Source organism: Equus przewalskii, chromosome 7 (genome assembly GCF_037783145.1).
Source record: "Equus przewalskii isolate Varuska chromosome 7, EquPr2, whole genome shotgun sequence".
Taxonomy (NCBI): Eukaryota; Metazoa; Chordata; class Mammalia; order Perissodactyla; family Equidae; genus Equus; species Equus przewalskii.
In genome coordinates, this window is record NC_091837.1 from 80984592 (window position 1) to 81003188 (window position 18597).

Consider the following 18597-nt stretch of genomic DNA (forward strand, 5'->3'; position numbering starts at 1 on the left):
CTTTCTTACATAGCTCTTATAGCACAGATAGGTTGCCCTATGTCATACCTGGATTGGGGCAAAAATATTAAAACTTTGCTGTAGGACTAAGTTCACAAGCCAGTGAAGTTCCACACTAAAGGAATCAGAGTTTCAGCAGTGCATGGAAGGTAAATCAAGGAAGTTGCTGACTGATGTTTCTTTCATTCATTGACTTAACTGTTTCTTTTCTTTTTTAAGATTTTATTTTTCCTTTTTCTCCCCAAAGCCCCCGGTACATAGTTGTATATATTTTTAGTGTGGGTCCTTCTAGTTGTGGCATGTGGGACTCCTGCCTCAACATGGCCTGATGAGTGGTGCCATGTCCGTGCCCAGGACCCAAACCGGCGAAACCCTGGGCCGCCGAAGTGGAGCGTGCAACCTTAACCACTCAGCCATGGGACTGGCCCCTAACTAATGTTTCTTGAGAGAAGGTGCATTCAATACAATTTTTTTAAAAGTACTTTGATACCCTTCCCAAGATTTGTTCTTCTACAGATAAAAGAGGAAAGTTACTCTGTCAAACTAATCATTTTATTAAAGCATTTTACCAGCTCAAAACCAAAAGTTAGGGTCTTAGGAGGAACAAAAATGCAGTCACTTGATCTTATAAATTCTCTTGGAAAAAAAGGAAAGAGAAACAAAAAGTAAGTTTAACTTGTTTTTGCCCAAATGTAACTTGTTTTTTCTCTGTGTCTATTTTATTTGAACAGCACTAAGCTTTCTCTTTTTGTTCTCTCTTCCCCTAGTGTATGAAATTTAAATTGAATGGATATTGAAAAGGATGATTTATTTAATAAATAGTGTTGATATAATTAGCTACCAGGAAAAAAAAATAGTTAGACCTCCACCTAACATTACATGTAAAAATAAATGTCAGGTGAAATAAAGATCTAAATGTAAAAAATAAAATTAGAAGGAAATATGGGAGAACATTTATACCACATTGGAGTAGAGTAAGAGGACTTTCTTAAGCAAGGAAAAAAACATAGACTCCATAAAAAAAAGATTGCCAGATTTGAGTAGATGAAAATTAAAAATTAGGGCCAGCCCTGGTGTCCTAGTGGTTAAGTTCAGCATGCTCTGCTTCGGCGGCCCAGGTTTGGTTCTTGGGCATGGACCTATACCACTCATCTATTGGTATCCATACTGTGGCAGTGGCTCACATACAAAACAGAGGAAGAATGGCAACAGATATTAGCTCAGGGCGAAACTTCCTCAGCAAAATAAATAAATAAATAAAATTAGTATGTGGCAAAAGTCACCATTAACAGGTGGGAAAAACAAATCAGTAGGTGAAAGTGTCATGTGACACATATGCAGCATATGACACTTTGTGTGGCGCATAGTGTTCAGGGAGCTCATACAAATTGAAAAGTAAAAGACAAACGACTCAGTAGACAAATGGGCAAAGGATATGAATGTGTGTTTCAAAAGAGAAGATGACCTTAACAGAGAGATGAACTTCACTGAGAAATATAAATTGAGGGCCTGGCCCGGTGGTGCAGCAGTTAAGTTTGCACGTTCTGCTTTGGTGGCCCGGGGTTTGCCGGTTCAGGTCCTGGGTGCGGACCTAAGCACTGCTCATCAAGCCATGCTGTGGCAGGCGTCTTGCATATAAAGTAGAGGAAGATGGGCACAAATGTTAGCTCAGGGCCAGTCTTTCTCAGCAAAAAGAGGAGGATTGGCGGTGGATGTTAGCTCAGGGCTATTCTTCCAAAAAGAAAAAAAGAAATATAAATTCAAATGACCTAATACCACTTTTTGCCCATCAGATTAGGAACAATTGAAAGGATGCTAACATTAAATGCTAGTGAAGGTAGCATGGAAAGAAAGAAGCCTCCTTCATGGCTGATTGGGAGTATGAATTTCTACAACTTTTTGGTAATTTTTGCAGTGTGTATTAAAATTAAATTGTATATACTCTTGCACGCAACTTTTAGAAATACAGGTTCACAATCCCCTATCCAAAACCCTTGAGGCCATTTGTGTTTCAGATTTCAGAGATTTTCAGATTACTAAAGGTAGTACAGTGTATAACACCTCCAGCAAGGTTTGGGACAGCACTTCATAAGCAGAAACATTCATATTCTAAAGAGAATGAATGAATATTCACATCAGTTCACATCAGCTTTTCCTACCACATGAATCAATAAAAAAATCTTTGAATTTTTAGATCCCGTTGGATTTCAGAATTATAGATAGGCATTGGGGCACTCATAAATGCTACAAAATAAAATCATTGATGCACAAACAGATATGCCAGATTACTTCTAACAGCAAAAAAACTGGGAGTACTCCTAATGTCAGTCAGTGGAGGGTTGGAATAAATTGTGGTACATTTGTACTCTGTATTATGCAGCTGTCAAAAGAGTGAGTTAGATTTTTATGTACTGACTTAGAAGGATGATTTGTTTGTATTTGACGGGAAAACAAGTTGTAGCAGAAATCTGTGTGGTATAATCCCACTCAAAAAATAGGGAGGGAGGTTATCTCCCCTTTATGCTTGTATGTGTTTTATAAGGAAGAAAAGCTTTGGAAGGATGTATATCAAAGTCTTGACACTGGTTATCTCGGGAGGATGGGATTTTGAAGGAAGTAGGAGACACTGTTAACATTTTCTTTAAATACTGCTATACTTTGACTTGTTAAAATGAGCATGTATTATTTTGATAATCAAATAAAAGCAGTCTTTCTCTTAAAAGCTGATTTAGTGAGTATTACAGAGCTCTGACAGCCCGACAACTCTCCACTAAGGTGCAACCACTCTGAACCATTAGGGAGCCTGCTTTTCGTAATTGCTGGAACACAGGGGACTAAGCCCAGAGCTGGGCTTTACAGCTCCAGCCCTCCAGTAGGCCCTTCATTACCTAATACTGAAGCCTAATAATTTCCAAAGTGTATTAGCATGTCCCCCCACAGGGAAAAAATAAAGTTAAACATGGACTGTTACTATGAAACGGAAACCCGGTCACCCAGGGAATCTTTTTTTAATTGACCCACTTGTAGTGAATAATAACTCCAGAAAATAATATTGATTTTTCTCCGTTAGGCTCATTGAGTAAAACATATTGGGTTTTCTCTTCATGAGTGTAATGTGTGACACTCATTTTAAGCACTTTTGGGATGTGTTTAAAAATAGAAGTACTTCCACCATACTGTTACTTTATTTTTACAGTCAAGTTTTCCTAGTATACCCTTAGTTCCTGGAAGGAAAATTACTAAAGATTTACATGGATCTAAAGCTAATTCATGTTATGTCTCCAAATAGTCGTCATGCTATTTATTTGGTTTTGTTTCCTAAATATATAGAGATATATATAGCCATCCCCCTTACTCAGATGCAGAAAGAACCTTGTACGTAAATTTTTGAGTGTAGATTGACTGAGTGGATAAATGCTGAGAAAGAAGAAAAGATTAAGTACGTCTATGATCATGACACAACAAGCCCAGGAGGGGAAGGTATATGAGAAGCGGCATTTGTGTGTTTATTTTTCTCAGTTTTGGTATTGTAGAATGTTTGCTTTTTCTTTCCTGCCCTTGGAAAACATGGCTCCTCTTCATTTTCTAAGGAGCACTTGCTCCCAAGTAGTTTTTTTAGAGGCCAGAATAAAATAAGCTTGTAGAGCTGTAGTTGATCTATTTTAAAAACCTATATATCTACCTAATAAAGGTAGGGGAATCAGATGCATGAATGAGATGCATTTTAACCTTTGCTTTAATGTAAGAAACTAAGCACTGTTCCCTTTTGTAGAGTTAAATAATTTGTTCCAGGGAGTGGCTTCGAAGATTACACCTGGAAATTTAGTGACTGAGGAAAACAATCCATTTAAAGCTACCTGTAGACTATGACAGCATGTATGCTGCTGTCTAGATTAAAAGGGAATTGAGACAGGTGCAGGGACAAAGCTAATGGTTGCTTTGTTCCCTCAATAGCAGTTTTAGGATGTGTGCTATTCCTGCTTTACTCTTAATTAGTTATGGCTGTGAAGTTGGAGAAAGAAAGGAACAGTAAGAACATTAATAGATGAAACCACTGGATAGGTTAGCACGTTTTGTGACTAGATACAGTATCATTGTCACTATGCTTTTATTTTGCAACATAAATGTGATAGAAGATGCAAATGAAAGAAATTTGGCACTAATTTGGCAGAGCAGTGATGTTATCAGCTCTATTCTACCATCTTTCTCTAGGTCTTCTTTTGACCTTCTGTCATCTCAAGGCCCCATCCCATCCTTTGCAAACAATCATACACTTTGTTATCTGGCCCTTAGGACAGCTTTGTTTGAAAGGCACTTCAGTGTTTCTTTGTAAAAACACACATTTAGAGTTTTCTGTCTCTGTAGATTACCAAGGAGCCAGCACTGGTGGTCTAGTGGTTAAGATTCAGTGCTCTCACCAATATGGCCCAAGTTCCTTTCCTGTCAGGGATCCACAGCACCCATCTGTTGGTTGTCATACTGTGGCAGCTGCGTGTTGCTGTGATGCTGAAAGCTATGCCCCCAGTATTTCAAATACCAGCAGGGTCACCCATGGTGGACAGGTTTTAGCAGAGCTTCCAGACAAGGAAGAAGGACCTCGCCACTCACTTCTGAAAAATGGGCCATGAAAGCCCTGTGAATAGCAGCACAACACCATCTGATACAGCGCCAGAAGGTGAGAGGATGGCACAAAAAGATGGGGCAGGGTTCTGCCCAGCTGTACACAGTGTTCCTCAGAGTCGGAATCCACTCGACGGCACTAACAACAAAGATTCTCAGGTGTGTTTGATTGTACTCTTCTGTGACAGTATTAAAAACAGAAGTGTGCCTTGGAAGCTTGGATTAAGTCAGACCTGAGTTCTAAATGCCCACAGTTCCCATTGCCATTTGCTAAATGTACTACTAGTACCAGACTGTGTGACTTTATTTTAAGAAGATTACTCTTCGGTAGACTCGGGATAAATGTTAACTTGATTTCTTTTCTCTGCTCTGAGCTCTATCATAGAACAAATGGATACAAGTTACATCTGTCCTTAAAGCATATTGCCGGCTCTGGAAAGTGAAGTCAGACCTTTCAGATTGTTGGGTATATTGGGAGCACTGGACTGTGCCTGAACTGGTTTGAATGTAAATGTTCAGCTAACATCCATTCCCATCTTTCTCTGCTTTACATGTGGGACGCCTACCACAGCATGGCTTGCCAAGTGGTGCCATGTCCACACCCAGGATCCGAACCGGTGAACCCTGCGCTGCCGAAGCAGAACGTGCCAACTTAACCGTTGCACCATCAGGCCGGCCCCAACAAAAATTATTTTAATGATGATTGTAATAACTACAGTGATCAGTTTAGCAATAATAAGGAATGATTTTTTTTTTGATGCTTTAGAAACTACAAAAACAAGAAACTGGCTTGTTTTTTAAAAACATGTCATATGTGCATATACACACACAGCACCAAGGCTAAATAAAGTTACTGAAGTGGATATATCTTCCTTATTTCCGAGGGTTATCAAAAATAAGAATAAAAGAAGCATTTGAGGTCATTTTCTTTCATTTCCCAAGCCCAGAGGTGAAGAATCCAGGCTCAGAGAAATTGTATGACTATTGCATACAACTTGAATCTACTGCCTTTCAACATCACTACTTCTCATCTCTCCTGTTCTTCTATTACAGCTTATTAAAGTATTAAATATAAGTAGATATCAATTATTAATAATTCTAAGTCACAGGTCAAAGAATGGCCTCAGAGTAGTGTATGGAAAGCACTCCTTTTTCACCCTCATTCCCCACTACAGAGGGCGGCATTACCGGCCATGGAGGACAGTGAGTATTTTGAACTTACATATGTTGAACAGCTATGAGGAAAAATTGTTACCACACCTCCTAATCTCAATTTCCTGTGCCTGATGTGCAATAAAACCAAACACTGAGACATGGGTGCTTGGAGATGGAGAAAAGTTTGTTTGAATTGGCCAAGATGAGAAGGCGAGAGCATGGGTTCTCTCAAATAAGCCTTAACAAGAGAAGAAGGCAGGGAGTTTTATAGAGCTAAGGGGTGGGTGTGGCAGGAGGAGTTTCAGAGAAACAAAGGGTAATCCATGTTTCTTTCACTCCACATAAGCCCCTGGGCAGTCTGACTTCTGGGCATCGGAGGCAGCTGAGAGCTGATTATGTGCTGATCCTTGAAGACATTCTCTTTGTTCTGTAAAAACAAACTCATAAATCCTTGTGAGTCTTGAGTTTACTCCTCGGGTTAACAAGAAAACAGCAAAGTGACAACATTAACTTCTTTTCATTAACAAGGTCAAAAGGTAATCTTAGAATATTTACAGTAGCCCTCAGGTACCCAGCTTCAATATCTGTAGCCTGAGTGAATATAATGTAACTTCATTTTAAGTATTTTAAGATTTAAGAACTTAATATTAGTTTAAAATAAAATTATTTAGGGGCCAGCCTGATGGCGTAGTGGGTAAGTTTGTGTGCTCTGCTCCGGCAGCCCAGGGTTTGCAGGTATGGATCCCAGGCATGGACCTACATACCATTCATCAAGTCATGCTGTGGTGGCGTCCTGCATACAATACAAAATAGAGGAAGATTGGCCACAGATGTTAGCTCAGGGCCAATCTTCCTCACCAAACATAAAATATATATATATATAAAACATTTAACCAAATATGTGTTTTTCCAAAGCCAACCAGTTTTATTTTAGAATTTGGGTCTGGGTCTATTTGGCTCACCTAGTTAGCATGACCAAGTTGAAAGTCTTTTATTTTGTAGGAGACATGTCTTGTCTTCTGTTACAGTGTGCCTGTGCTGTCACCTTGCTCCCTCCTCTGCATTCTTTTCGAATGAAGGTAAAGGGAGGAAAGGTCACTCACTCCCCGTTTTGGTCTCTTATTTCTCTCTTCAACATTGCCTTCTGGTATCTGTTTCACACAGTGTAAGACCAGAGGGAAGTGGATACTAGGTGGACTTGCCCTGTCTTTCTCTGAGGGATTTCTGAATTGGCAGGTGCCTTTAATCTGACTGCTTTCCACATCTGTAAAGAAAAAGTGGAACTCTAAGAAGGCTAAGGGTTTGAGTTTCCAAAACAGATGAGTTTTAATGTGTTCTGATCCAGAGCTTGAGTTCTCAGAAACAATCCATGCTTTGTTTGCTAAACAAGACTACTGAACACTGTGTTCTTTTCTGGGAAGAATTTGGGGGATGGGCTGCACGGGGAGGAGCATGAGGCAGGGGGAGAATGTAGTGAGAAGGAGTGGGAGAAATTTAAGGTTCTTACAAATCAGAATCAGCCCTTAAATGTACAGGTCTGGGGCAAGAGTATAAATGGAGGCCCCATACTCTATATCTAAATATTTAAGTATAATCAAGCTAACAAATACATTCTCTCCCACGCCCTTGACATGTGCTTGTATAATGACCTGCAAGCATAGATTCAAATTTAGAATCCTCAGACTCCTTGGGATTCTGCACTGGATATGGCAGCAAGGGGAGAGCTAGCCCAGTGGCCCGAATCTCTTCTCATCCCATCTCCAGCTCCATCCCTCACCCAGCAAGGATGTGGACAGCAGCCCACGTGTCCAAGCTCTGTTCACCCCTAGGGCCCGTGAGGCACATACTTATGGAGGATGGGCCCAGGGAAGAGGCCCACACAAGCCCTGAAAACAGATTTGGTGTCATTTGAGCAGGGAATTTCAGCGTCCTACTTGTTCGTAGTATGCAGAGATTGCTTCTCTGATGGAAATACAGTGCGAGCCACATATGTAATTTTAAGTTTTCTGGTAGCCATATTAGAAAAAGAAGAAACAAGTGAAATTCATTTTAATAATATCTTATTTTACGCAATATATCAAAATTATCAGTTCTAAAAAACTGTTAATGAGTTTGCATTCTTTTTTGTACTAAGTCTTTGAAATCCAGTGTGTTTTTTATGCTTAGAGAACATCTCAGTTTGAACTAGCCCATTGCGGGTGCTCGGCAGCCCCTGGGCTCGGGGTGTGGTGTGGACAGTGCGGCTCTGTACGAGGGAGCCCAGACTCCTTGTTCTGTGGGGCGCAGCCCCTGGGACTGAGAGCAGTTCTGGTTACCATAAGGTCTCGTAGTGTTTCTATCATTGAATTGATGCAGAAAATAATTGCATTTCTTTATATTTAGAGCTGATGACCATTTTAAAACTTGAAAGATATGTAAATGAAATTAATGGAGGGTACTTGTTAAGAGGGTTTGTTTTCTGGGGGTGGTGCCTGGTGGTGCAGTGGTTAAGTGCGCATGTTCCGCTTCTGGGCATCCAGGGGTTCACTGGTTTGGATCCCGGCTGTGGACATGGCACCGCTTGGCAAAAGCCATGCTGTGGTAGGCGTCCCACATATAAAGTAGAGGAAGATGGGCACGAATGTTAGCTCAGGGCCAGTCTTCCTCAGCAAAAAGAGGAGGATTGGCAGTAGTTAGCTCAGGGCTGATCTTCCTCAAAAAAAGAAAGAGGGTTTTTTTTTCCCCTCTCTTCCATTTAAGCTTATCAACTGCCTTTTACTCATTCAACTCACTACTGCTTTCCTTTGTTCTCAGGAGTGGTGTGGTCCTAGTAAATTTGTTTGCGTACATGAATATACCTTTTTTTCCCCTCCTATTATTGACAGATACTTTTCCAAAAGCCAGTGCTTCCATTTTCCATCTCGAGTAAATATTGAAATTGTAATCCTTCCATTCTCCGCTTTCTGAAAAGTCTTTGTACTGCGTTGTGTAGGAGAATGTCTAGTGGATCTTTTTCCTTCCTGGAGGAACTTTTTTTAAAAAGTTCATTTTAATTGCATACGTATTTTAAAACTGTGGCCAGTTCTACCAAATGAAGAAACATATCTAGAAAGTAGGATACTGTTTTTGTTTGGACTAGAACAGCAGTTTCATCTATTTCAGGAGGGAGTTGCCAGATTTAGAAGAAAAAAAACAACACCCAGTTAAATTTGAATTTCAGAAAAACAACAATTTTTTGTTTTTAGTATAAGTAGGTCCCATGCAATATTTGGGACCTACTTATACTAAAAAATTAATTTGTTGTTTATCTGAAAGTCACATTTAACTAAATGCCCTGTATTTTATCTGGAAACCCTATTTCAAGACTCCTTTACCCTCTCAAAAATTGAGGACCCTAAGCGGCTTTTATTTATGGGGATTAAATTTATTGATATTTACTTTATTAGAAATTTAAACTGAAAAATGTTTTAATATATATTAATTCATCTAGAAAAATAATAAAACCATTCTTGTTAATGTACATATTTTTTATGAAAAATAACTTTTCTAAAACAAAATAAAAATAGGGAGAAGAGTATCATTGTTTTATATTTTTGTAAATCTTTTAATGTCTGGCTTAATAGAAGCTAGTTGGATTTTCACGTCTGTTTCTGCATCCAATCAGGTATGCTATCACAAGGACGAGTACTATCTGGAAGTCTCCACTGGACACATGGCAGAAAATGAGAGTGGCAAAAGGCAGATGGCATCTTAGTCTTGTTATAAAAATAGTTTTGGCCTTGGGAATCTCCTGAAAGGGTCTCAGGTGTCTCTTCAGGGATCCCCCAACCATACTTTGAGAACCCCTGGACTAGGAATAATAGACCCCATAATTCTAGCTTGTGTTGTGTAAATCATAGTTAATCTGAAAAGAGGATAAGCATTCTTTGTTTTAAGAAGGCTTAATGAGTCAAATTGTAAAACATAAAACAAATTCAAAAATGATTATTCAGGAGGCTGGCCCAGTGGCATAGTGGTTAACTTCACGTGCTCCGCTTCAGCAGCCCGGGGGTTCCTGGGTTCAGATCCTGGGTGCGGACCTATATACTGCTCATCAAGCCATGCTGTGACAGCATCCCACATATAAAATAGAGAAAGTTTGGCAGAGGTGTTAGCCCAGGGACAATCTTCCTCAAGCAAAAAGAGGAAGATTTGCAACCAATGTTAGCTCAGGGCCAGTCTTCCTCACCAAAAAAATTTTTAAAAATTTTAAAAACCAAAAATGATTGTTCAAGTTTAGCAGTAATTCTTTCTTAAGTGTTTTTTTAAATTTAAAATAATATTACATCTACCCAAGAAAACAGCTATTATAAAAAATCAAGGTAACATTTCCAACCTGTCAGATAGGTACATTACCAGCTTTCTGTTGAGAATAGACTTTATCTAGATATTTAGAACAAAGCTTAACATTTTTTATTACAGAATTCAACAAATAGGTCACATGACAGTTTCTTTAATTTGCTGATTGAATTGAATTGGATTTATTTTTTAAGATGTGAGTGTCTTGTAGGCATGGTACATACTGCCTAGTATTTAGCCTTGTGTGTATGGTTTTAAAATAATTACCGTAACATAGTAACTAATCTGATTCTCATCTCAAATAGAACAAGTGTAGTTGTTGGCAATGGGCCAAATATAAGATCTTGTGCACAGAAAAGTAAAATTTAAAGATGACTTCTTTAATTGCTGTAATTGTTTGGACAACTGAGAAAATGAAAGAGCCTTTAATAAAAATAGAACAGGAGGAAGTGCTGGTCTGGGATAAAGATGATAAGTTCCATTTTGGACTGGAAATATTGTAGGGTAACTCAGGGCAAAAGCGATGGCGTGTGATAGGTTAGAGAGAGCTGTTCACAGAGCAGTAAAGGGGCTCCAAGGAAGGCAATGTAGAAAGAGAAAAGAAGCTGACAAGGAACAGATTGTTGAGGAACACTTAACTGTGGGACAGGAAGAACCAAGAAGGAAAAATAGGAGAAAAAGTTTGGAGAGAGCTGGGAAGAAGCTAGGTGAGGAAAATGTTGATAAAGTAAGATGAGAAGAACTTCAAGTGAGGTGTGTGGTTAGCAGTATTGAGTGTTGGACAGAGACTGAGGAATGATAATTGGTTCTTTGTTCCTTTTTTTTTTTTGAGGAAGATTAGCGCCGAGCTAACACCTGCCACCAATCCTCCTCTTTTTGCTGAGGAAGACTGGCCCTGAGCTAACATCTGTGCCCATCTTCCTCTACTTTATGTGTGGGACCCCTACCACAGCATGACTTGCCAAGCGGTGCGATGGGATCCGAACCAGCAACGGTGGGCGGCTGAAGCAGAACATGCGAATTTAACCACTGCACCACTGGGCCAGTCCCTGATAATTGATTCTTAAATTTGGGACTACAAAACTTGGTTACCTTAGAGAAAGTGTAGCTTTGATAAATTGTTAAGTTTTTATTATTTCAGGTTTGAATTTGAGAGAAGTGAGGCAGAAAAATTTTTTACTTGACCGGGGTAACACAGAAATTCAGAAGAACTGGATCTACCTGTTCTTTTCCTTTCTCTCCATTATCATTTCATATGTGTTAATTAAGCTGGCTGAGGTAAAGCTGAAAAACTTACTCCAGCAGAACTCACCTCCTCAAATAGTCAGCCTTATTTTAGAGTGACAAGTTTGTTTTTAAAAATAATGTTTGTATTTTAGGTAAAACACTGGCCTTGAGTCTGAAGATGTGCACTCCAGCTCTGCTGCTCACTTAGCCTCCGAGGGCCCCATTTCCTCCTCAGCTGAATTAGAGTTGCGCTAGGTTATCTCTAAGGCTCTGCTAAAATTATGTGATGTTATGCATCTGTGACATTTGTCTTTTCTTCTGTTTTGTTTTATCGTAATAGGTTCACCAAATTGAAGAGTCTTAACCTTTCCAATAATCATTTAGGGGACTTCCCATTAGCAGTCTGCAATATTCCGACCCTGACTGAGCTGAATGTGTCCTGCAACGCCCTTCGTGCAGTCCCGGCGGCCGTCGGAGTCATGCACAAGTGCGTACTTTAAACCCTCCTGCGGAGTGTCCCTCAGAAACCCCTGGGAACCTGCAGCCAGGTCGCAGCACATGAGATTAGTTAACTTGTTATGTTGGTCATGTAAGTCTTAGCCCCAAACCAAGAGATTAAGCTCGTGTCAAGTTCATTTTTTAGTTTTTTTACTCTTAATAGAATCTTGTAAAAACTTAAAATAACCTTGTTAAACTGAAGATCTCTACAAATGACTGTGCCTAAACATGGGAGGAGTTACTTTCTCGTTTTCTGAATTATGTCGAATTCTAAGACTTAAAAGTCAATTTTTAAAATAATAAAAGATGAGTGTTTCGGCTGATTCATGCTGCAGTTAGCTCATGTTCCCATTTATGCCTATCTAAGTTGGGAAAATTGGTCATAATTTTGATTTTCAACAAAAGATTAAGATGCTTATCTCTGATCTTTGCTCTCTGGTGTATTATTGCCTCAGGCCCTGCCCTAATGCATTTTGCAAAGGATAGTACATTTTCTTTTTCTGGTAATATGATCTATACTTATGGAACTCATGTGTTGATAATAAAGATGTAAAATTTACACATTCTCTTTATAATTCTTATGTTTTCTTTAATAGCTTGCAGACATTTTTGTTGGATGGAAACTTTCTCCAGGCCCTTCCTGCTGAGTTGGAGAACATGCATCAGCTTAGTTATCTCGGTCTTTCTTTCAATGAATTCACTGACATTCCAGAGGTATTGGAGAAATTAACTGCTGTGGATAAACTTTGTATGTCTGGAAACTGTATGGAGACCCTTAGGCTACAGGCTTTGCGAAAAATGCCTCACATTAAACACGTGGATCTAAGGTAACCATTTTTAAGAAATATATCCCATTGGAGTGGTTGGCTTATATTTAGGGGGTTAGGGTATAGCCCTTTGGATGACATTCTCCTGCCAAGGCAGGCAGCCTGGCTAGTTGCAATTAGGGCCCATTTTTCTACTTCTGCTCTGAGGGAAGAGTAATGATTAACAGTAGGAGACTTGTTAAAAAAATTTCTCATCGGTGAATGACCATGTGTCTTGAAGGTCTTATCTTGTTTTTCAAATTTGAACCCAGTTTTAATTTACGTGGATAGGGCCATCGAATCAGAGAGAGCTGTTTATGGTGAATAAAAACCGTATCGTTGAGAGTAGAGTGAATATTTTTCTCTCTTAGTCCTCCTCTTCTGTGGCTTGAGGCAGTTGACATCATTGAGCATCTCTCCTTCAATTTTTTTCTTTCCTTGGCTTCTCTAACTTAATATAATGTAATATATTGTAGTCAGTAAATATAATGCAGTCAGTAAATTAAATTATTTATTTAACTTATTTTTCCCTTTTCTCTGTTTAGGTGGCTCTGACTTTCATTTACAACAACACAAAACTTCACAAAATATAAAACTCATAATCTCTTGTTAGGCCTAAGTTTGACTAGAACCTCCACTCTCACCCCTTGCAAGAGCAGGGAGCCTGTATTTTGAATCCTGGTCACACTAAAGTCCAACTGAAAACCACTAGCATAATCCTTGCCACATCAAAGAGGCTCGATAATCATCTCTTAGTACGTAAGGTTCAGTTTTAGTTTCCAATGCACAAAGAACTTGTACATGAGGAGGAAGCTATTCTAAATTTCTCTTTCCTAAGGAAAGACAAGAGCCCGTCATGAGCTTGAGTTCCTGCAAAGCAACATATTGGGCTTAGGCCTTAATACTGACTTGCCCAATTTGATACTTTTTCAACCAAACTAGCCAGGGGTTGATGATCACATACTAGCCACGTTAAATCTTGGGTGAGATACTTAAATGTCTCTGTGCAACTGTGTTCTTGTCTCTAAATTACGGTTAATAACAGAACCTAATTCATAGAGTTTTGGAAGGAATTGAGTTAAACGCCTCACCCTCCCAGCGAGTGGTATGCGTTGTTATCGTCACCTGGTTGAGGACTTTCGTACTCACGGAATCTGCTCAGCTGTTGTTCTTGGCATCTTTATACCTCACCATTTGTCAAACGTGGTTCTTTCCTTGTTTACTACCCACTCTCCTCCCTGTTGGTAACCCCAGGCCTTCACTCATACCTGTTGAGTTTCATAGTGTAAACCAGCATCATCTTTTGCCCCCCTTTCTTCTCCATTTATGTAGTTTGGCCTAGGAAGCCCATTCATTCCAGTCCCACAGAGAATTGCTTGGCTTTACCTTTCCTCAGACTGATGGTATCAAGCTGTCATACCTAGAGAAGTGTTAGCAGTAGGCAGACTTAGAATTCTTTTTTTTTTTTTTTTTTTTTTGCAGGAAAAGAGTCTCCCTGAGTAACATCTGTTGCCAATCTTCCTCTTTTTTTCCTCCTTCCCAAAGCCCCACTGCATAGTTATATATCCTAGTGGTAAATTGTTCTGGTTCTTCTATGTGAACCACCGCTACAGCATGGCAACTGACAGACAGGTGGTGTGGTTCCGTGACCCGGAAGTGAACCCAGGGCGCTGAAGCCATGAGCGCCAAACTTTAACCACTAGGCCACCAGGGCTGGCTCTAGACCTAGAATTCTTAATTCAGGGAGTACAAATGGTAATAACTGATCTGACTTTGAGAACTTTTTGGAATGTGACAAAAAGTTTTGTCTTGTTAACTTTCTTTCTAAATTGTTAACATTATTTGCCTCTGAGTCCCTTGGATTTAGAAAACCTTCATATTCAAGAATTTAAGCCCTTTTTTATTTAGCCAGCCAGCAGTATAATGATGGTTGTATTGACCTCAGGTAACAAACATGAGAGGATTTCTGCATTACCTGGTACTTATAAGACGACATCATTTCTCTTGATCCGAATTAGTTTACAAATAAGATCAATCTCTTATGTCTAGAAGTAACTTTTCTTATTAGGACCTTTATAAATTCTTCAGATTTCCAGTTCTAATTGGGTCTTCTTAGATGAGATCAGTTGCAGGGTATTTAAATACCAGAGTAGACTTTGGACACTGTAAATGTTGAATGATCGGGAGTAGATAACTGCTTCCCTCCAGGCCACTGAGCTGGGGAGGGGGACGTCTGGTCAGATTTGTTTATTCTGCCTTAATATTTTAAATTGAAGCTAGTGGAAGGGGTGTTTCAGTTAGTTTGTATAAGCGGAAAGCTAGTTTTATTGATTTTTTTATTCCTTCAGATAGAAATGTTACATCAGATTAAAAGTGATCATTTTTCTTTTAATCTTTTTCTTTTATTGATGTTCTTTGAATCTGATATTATTTCTTCTATGGCATCATTAATAATTCCTCCTTCTCTTCTCTGTCCAAAATGTTGATGTTACTCATATCTCTCCTCGGGCACTTCTCCTTCTATTTTCTGCCTTGGCGGTTGCCTGTGCTCTCAGGGCGTCGTCATTCACCTTTCATCTCCATGTTAATTATTCCCCAATCTTTCTCTGATCCTTATTTCTCTTTTTGGAACTGATTCCACTTCAGCTGCCAGGTGGATAATTTCACCTTGGTTTCCCCTGTTGACACACTTAACCAAATACCTGTGAAACAGAGTTCAATTTCTTTCTTTATTCAACCAGTTCTTTCCCCTGGATTTCTGTTTTTGCTGATGGCCGCACCACTTCATTGGTTATCTAGACACAAAATTTGTGACTCTATTTTTAGTCTGCCACCAGATTCTATCAGTTCTTCTTTCATACTAGGTTCTCTCTTTGTCCCTTCCTTTTCCTTCTTATTGCTATTGTTGTCTCCTAGGTGAGCCATCTGCTTCCGTTGTGCCACCTCTCAAGCAAGCACGGTCTTGCTCAGAGCCTTCAATTCTCTAGTTCATGGTATTCAGGCTCTCCTATCTGGTTTCAGCCAACTAGCCTGTGAGTCCCTTGAGGATGACGCTCTAACTCAGAGCTACTCAAAGTATAGTCCCCTGACCTGTGTTGGCAAGCCAACTATTTGCTCCTTTTCCACAATGAGATATCTATAGAAATTGTGACAATATTTTAGAAACATAGAGCTATTCGACATTGCCACAATATCCAAATAGACTCCTACAAGTAGACTCATCTCATTGTACAGGAAATAGACTAGTTTAGGTAAACTCGCACAGTGAGCCACATGTGGTGTGAGCTGTGTCCTGGTTGTGTGCACTATGACTGCACATCAGTCTTTGATGCAGTAAAAGTTTAGAGCATAGGTCCTTCACCCTAGATAACTTGAGTGGCGCTGCTCTTTATTCATCCTGGAGCCCCCAAATTTAGCACTTAGTAGGTATAATACTCAACAAATATTAATTAACTAATCCACCTCTATAGCCATGTTCTCACATTTCTCACATACCCTGCACTCCTGAGAGCTCCTACATTCGCGCCTGAAATTCTCCCTGTGCTCTTCCTTTCAGTCCAAAGGCCATTCTGCTCTTCCTCGTGGACTGTTTTCTTCTCCCATTTGCATCTGTTAAATTCTGCCTACCCTTGGGATTCAGATAAGATGCTTCCTCTTCTGTAGCTTCTTTTTTGACCATACTCTGTATTTTATACGTCATTTATGGCACTTACCACATACTAGTATTGTTTATCCTTCATATTTTAAAGCGTATGTGATTTTCCTCACTAAATTACTTAATCTGCTGACAAACACCTTGCTTTATACATCTCTTGTTGACACAAGGTCATTGTCATCATCATCAACATAACCTTTCATGGTTTGCAAAGTACTGGCTCATATATTCATTTCATTTTCTCACCCGCTTTGTAGGACAAGGAAGGTATAATTCCTCGTTTTACAGATTAGAGTTAGAATTAACAGAAATGTTAGATGACTTACTCAAGGTCATATATGCAAAGTGTTGAGCAGCAAACTGGAAGTAGAACATATAATCCTCTCTGACGCTGCCGGTCTACACATGGTAAATGTTCAGTGAATATTTATGAAATAAATAAAATGGTTGTGTTAACCAAGGGGATTATTGGAAGGAAATTTTAACCACATTTTGCCTTTTTAAAAGTTTATCCTATGGGCCTGGCCTGGTGGTGCAGTGGTTAAGTGCACACATTCCGCTTTGGTGGCCCAGGGTTCGCCAGTTCAGATGCCGGGTAAGGACATGGCACCACTTGGCACGCCATGCTGTGGTAGGCATCCCACATATAAAGTAGAGGAAGACGGGCACGGATGTTAGCTCAGGGCCAGTCTTCCTCAGCGAAAAGAGGAGAATTGGCAGCAGAGAATTGGCAGCTCAGGGCTAATCTTCCTCAAGCAAAAAAAAGAGAAGGATTGGCAACAGATGTTAGCTGAGGGTGAATCTTCCTCTCACACTCAAAAAACTTTATCCTAAATCGTTGTATTATTATGTGAACCTGAAAGCTTTTGATATTTGAATCCTGATAAGACTTGGCAATTTAAACTGAATAGTTGGAATATCTTCCCTCTCATTACAGATTTTCTTTTGTCTCCTTATTAAACCAACCCTTTAATTATTTTAATGTTAATACAGTAATATTGTGGGGGGGAGCTATTTCAAATGAAGATGATGATGCCACATGAAGGTAATTTAAAGTATAGATTAGGGAGAACATGGGGCATTTTGTTAATTCCTGCAGTCTGCTGTATCCAAAATGAGATTTGTTTTTTCTTTTTATTCCGTATTCATATTCTAGTAATCTAGTGAGCATTTGGAAATAGGAGAATTGCTGGGTAGAGGCCAGTTTTTAAATCTTAAAACCTGGAATAAAAAAGAAGCAAAAAAAAAAAAAACACTGTTGGGGACATTGGAAGAGGTCTTATGCTATGTTTGCAGGTTGACAAATCCTGGCCCTTTGCTATCTGTTATCTGTCACTCATCCTTCTGTTTCAGTGGCTTTATGATATTGCTTTTAATAACTCGGTTACCATCATTTTATTTTTTCTAAGAGCAGAAAGTCACTACTGAGAACCTTTGGCTTTTTTCTAAGCTGCAGCCTTTATGTTAGTGCTCTTCTAACCAAGTGCATGATCTCCACACTTTGTTGGCTTTGTCATGAGAAGTAGAGGGTTCTTGTTTGTTTGCTTGTAAAGGAGTTGGGCGTAGCCAGCAAACCAGGAATTGAGATTTTGATTTCATTTATTTTTCCCCCCTATGAAGCTAAATGTGTCTTTGTTATGTTGAATTATATATATATTGAATAGTAAGTCTCTCTTACTATTTACTTAAATCTTGGCAGCTTATCCTCTGCACCTTCAGTCTGTTCGCTCGCTAGTCCTCATGACTGAGCTTCTGCAGGTTTTCCCTGTGCCTTGCTGTATCCTAGACTTGTTGATCCCATCATTGTCTCTTGTTTTATGATTTCTCAGTGAATCCTAGATGCCAAATTTCAGTATTTTCTGCACTTTGCTCTTTCAAGCAATATTATTATAATTTTTTTTTTGGTGAGGACAATATGCCCTGAGCTAACATCTGTTGCCAATCTTCCTTTTTTTTTTTTAGATGTATGTATATATATATATATTTTTTTTTTTTTTTTGAGGAAGATTAGCCCTGAGCTAACACCTGCCACCAATCCTCCTCTTTTTGCTGAGGAAGAGTGGCCCTGAGCTAACATCCACACCCATCTTTCTCTACTTTATATGTGGGACGCCTACCACAGCATAGCATGCCAAGTGCTGCCATGTCCGCACCTAAGGAACCCCGGGCCACCGAAGCAGAATGTGCGCACTTAACCGCTGCGCCACCGGGCCGGCCCCTCAAGCAATATTTTAAAGATGGAGATAGTTTTGGTAATTAATCCTTGGTCCTGAACCAGTTGAAAATCCAGATATTTGCCTTCCTATCTCTGGTGCATAT

At 39.4% G+C, this 18597-nt stretch overlaps 1 protein-coding gene across 1 annotated transcript in view; it reads left to right on the forward strand.

The window, feature by feature from the left end:
• The window catches only part of PHLPP1 (PH domain and leucine rich repeat protein phosphatase 1), a 219534-nt gene that overhangs the window by 147063 nt on the left and 53874 nt on the right, over positions 1-18597 (forward strand). Inside the window, 2 exon segments of the mRNA XM_070627811.1 lie at positions 11660-11806; positions 12414-12644. Coding sequence (XP_070483912.1) covers positions 11660-11806; positions 12414-12644 — 378 coding nt within the window.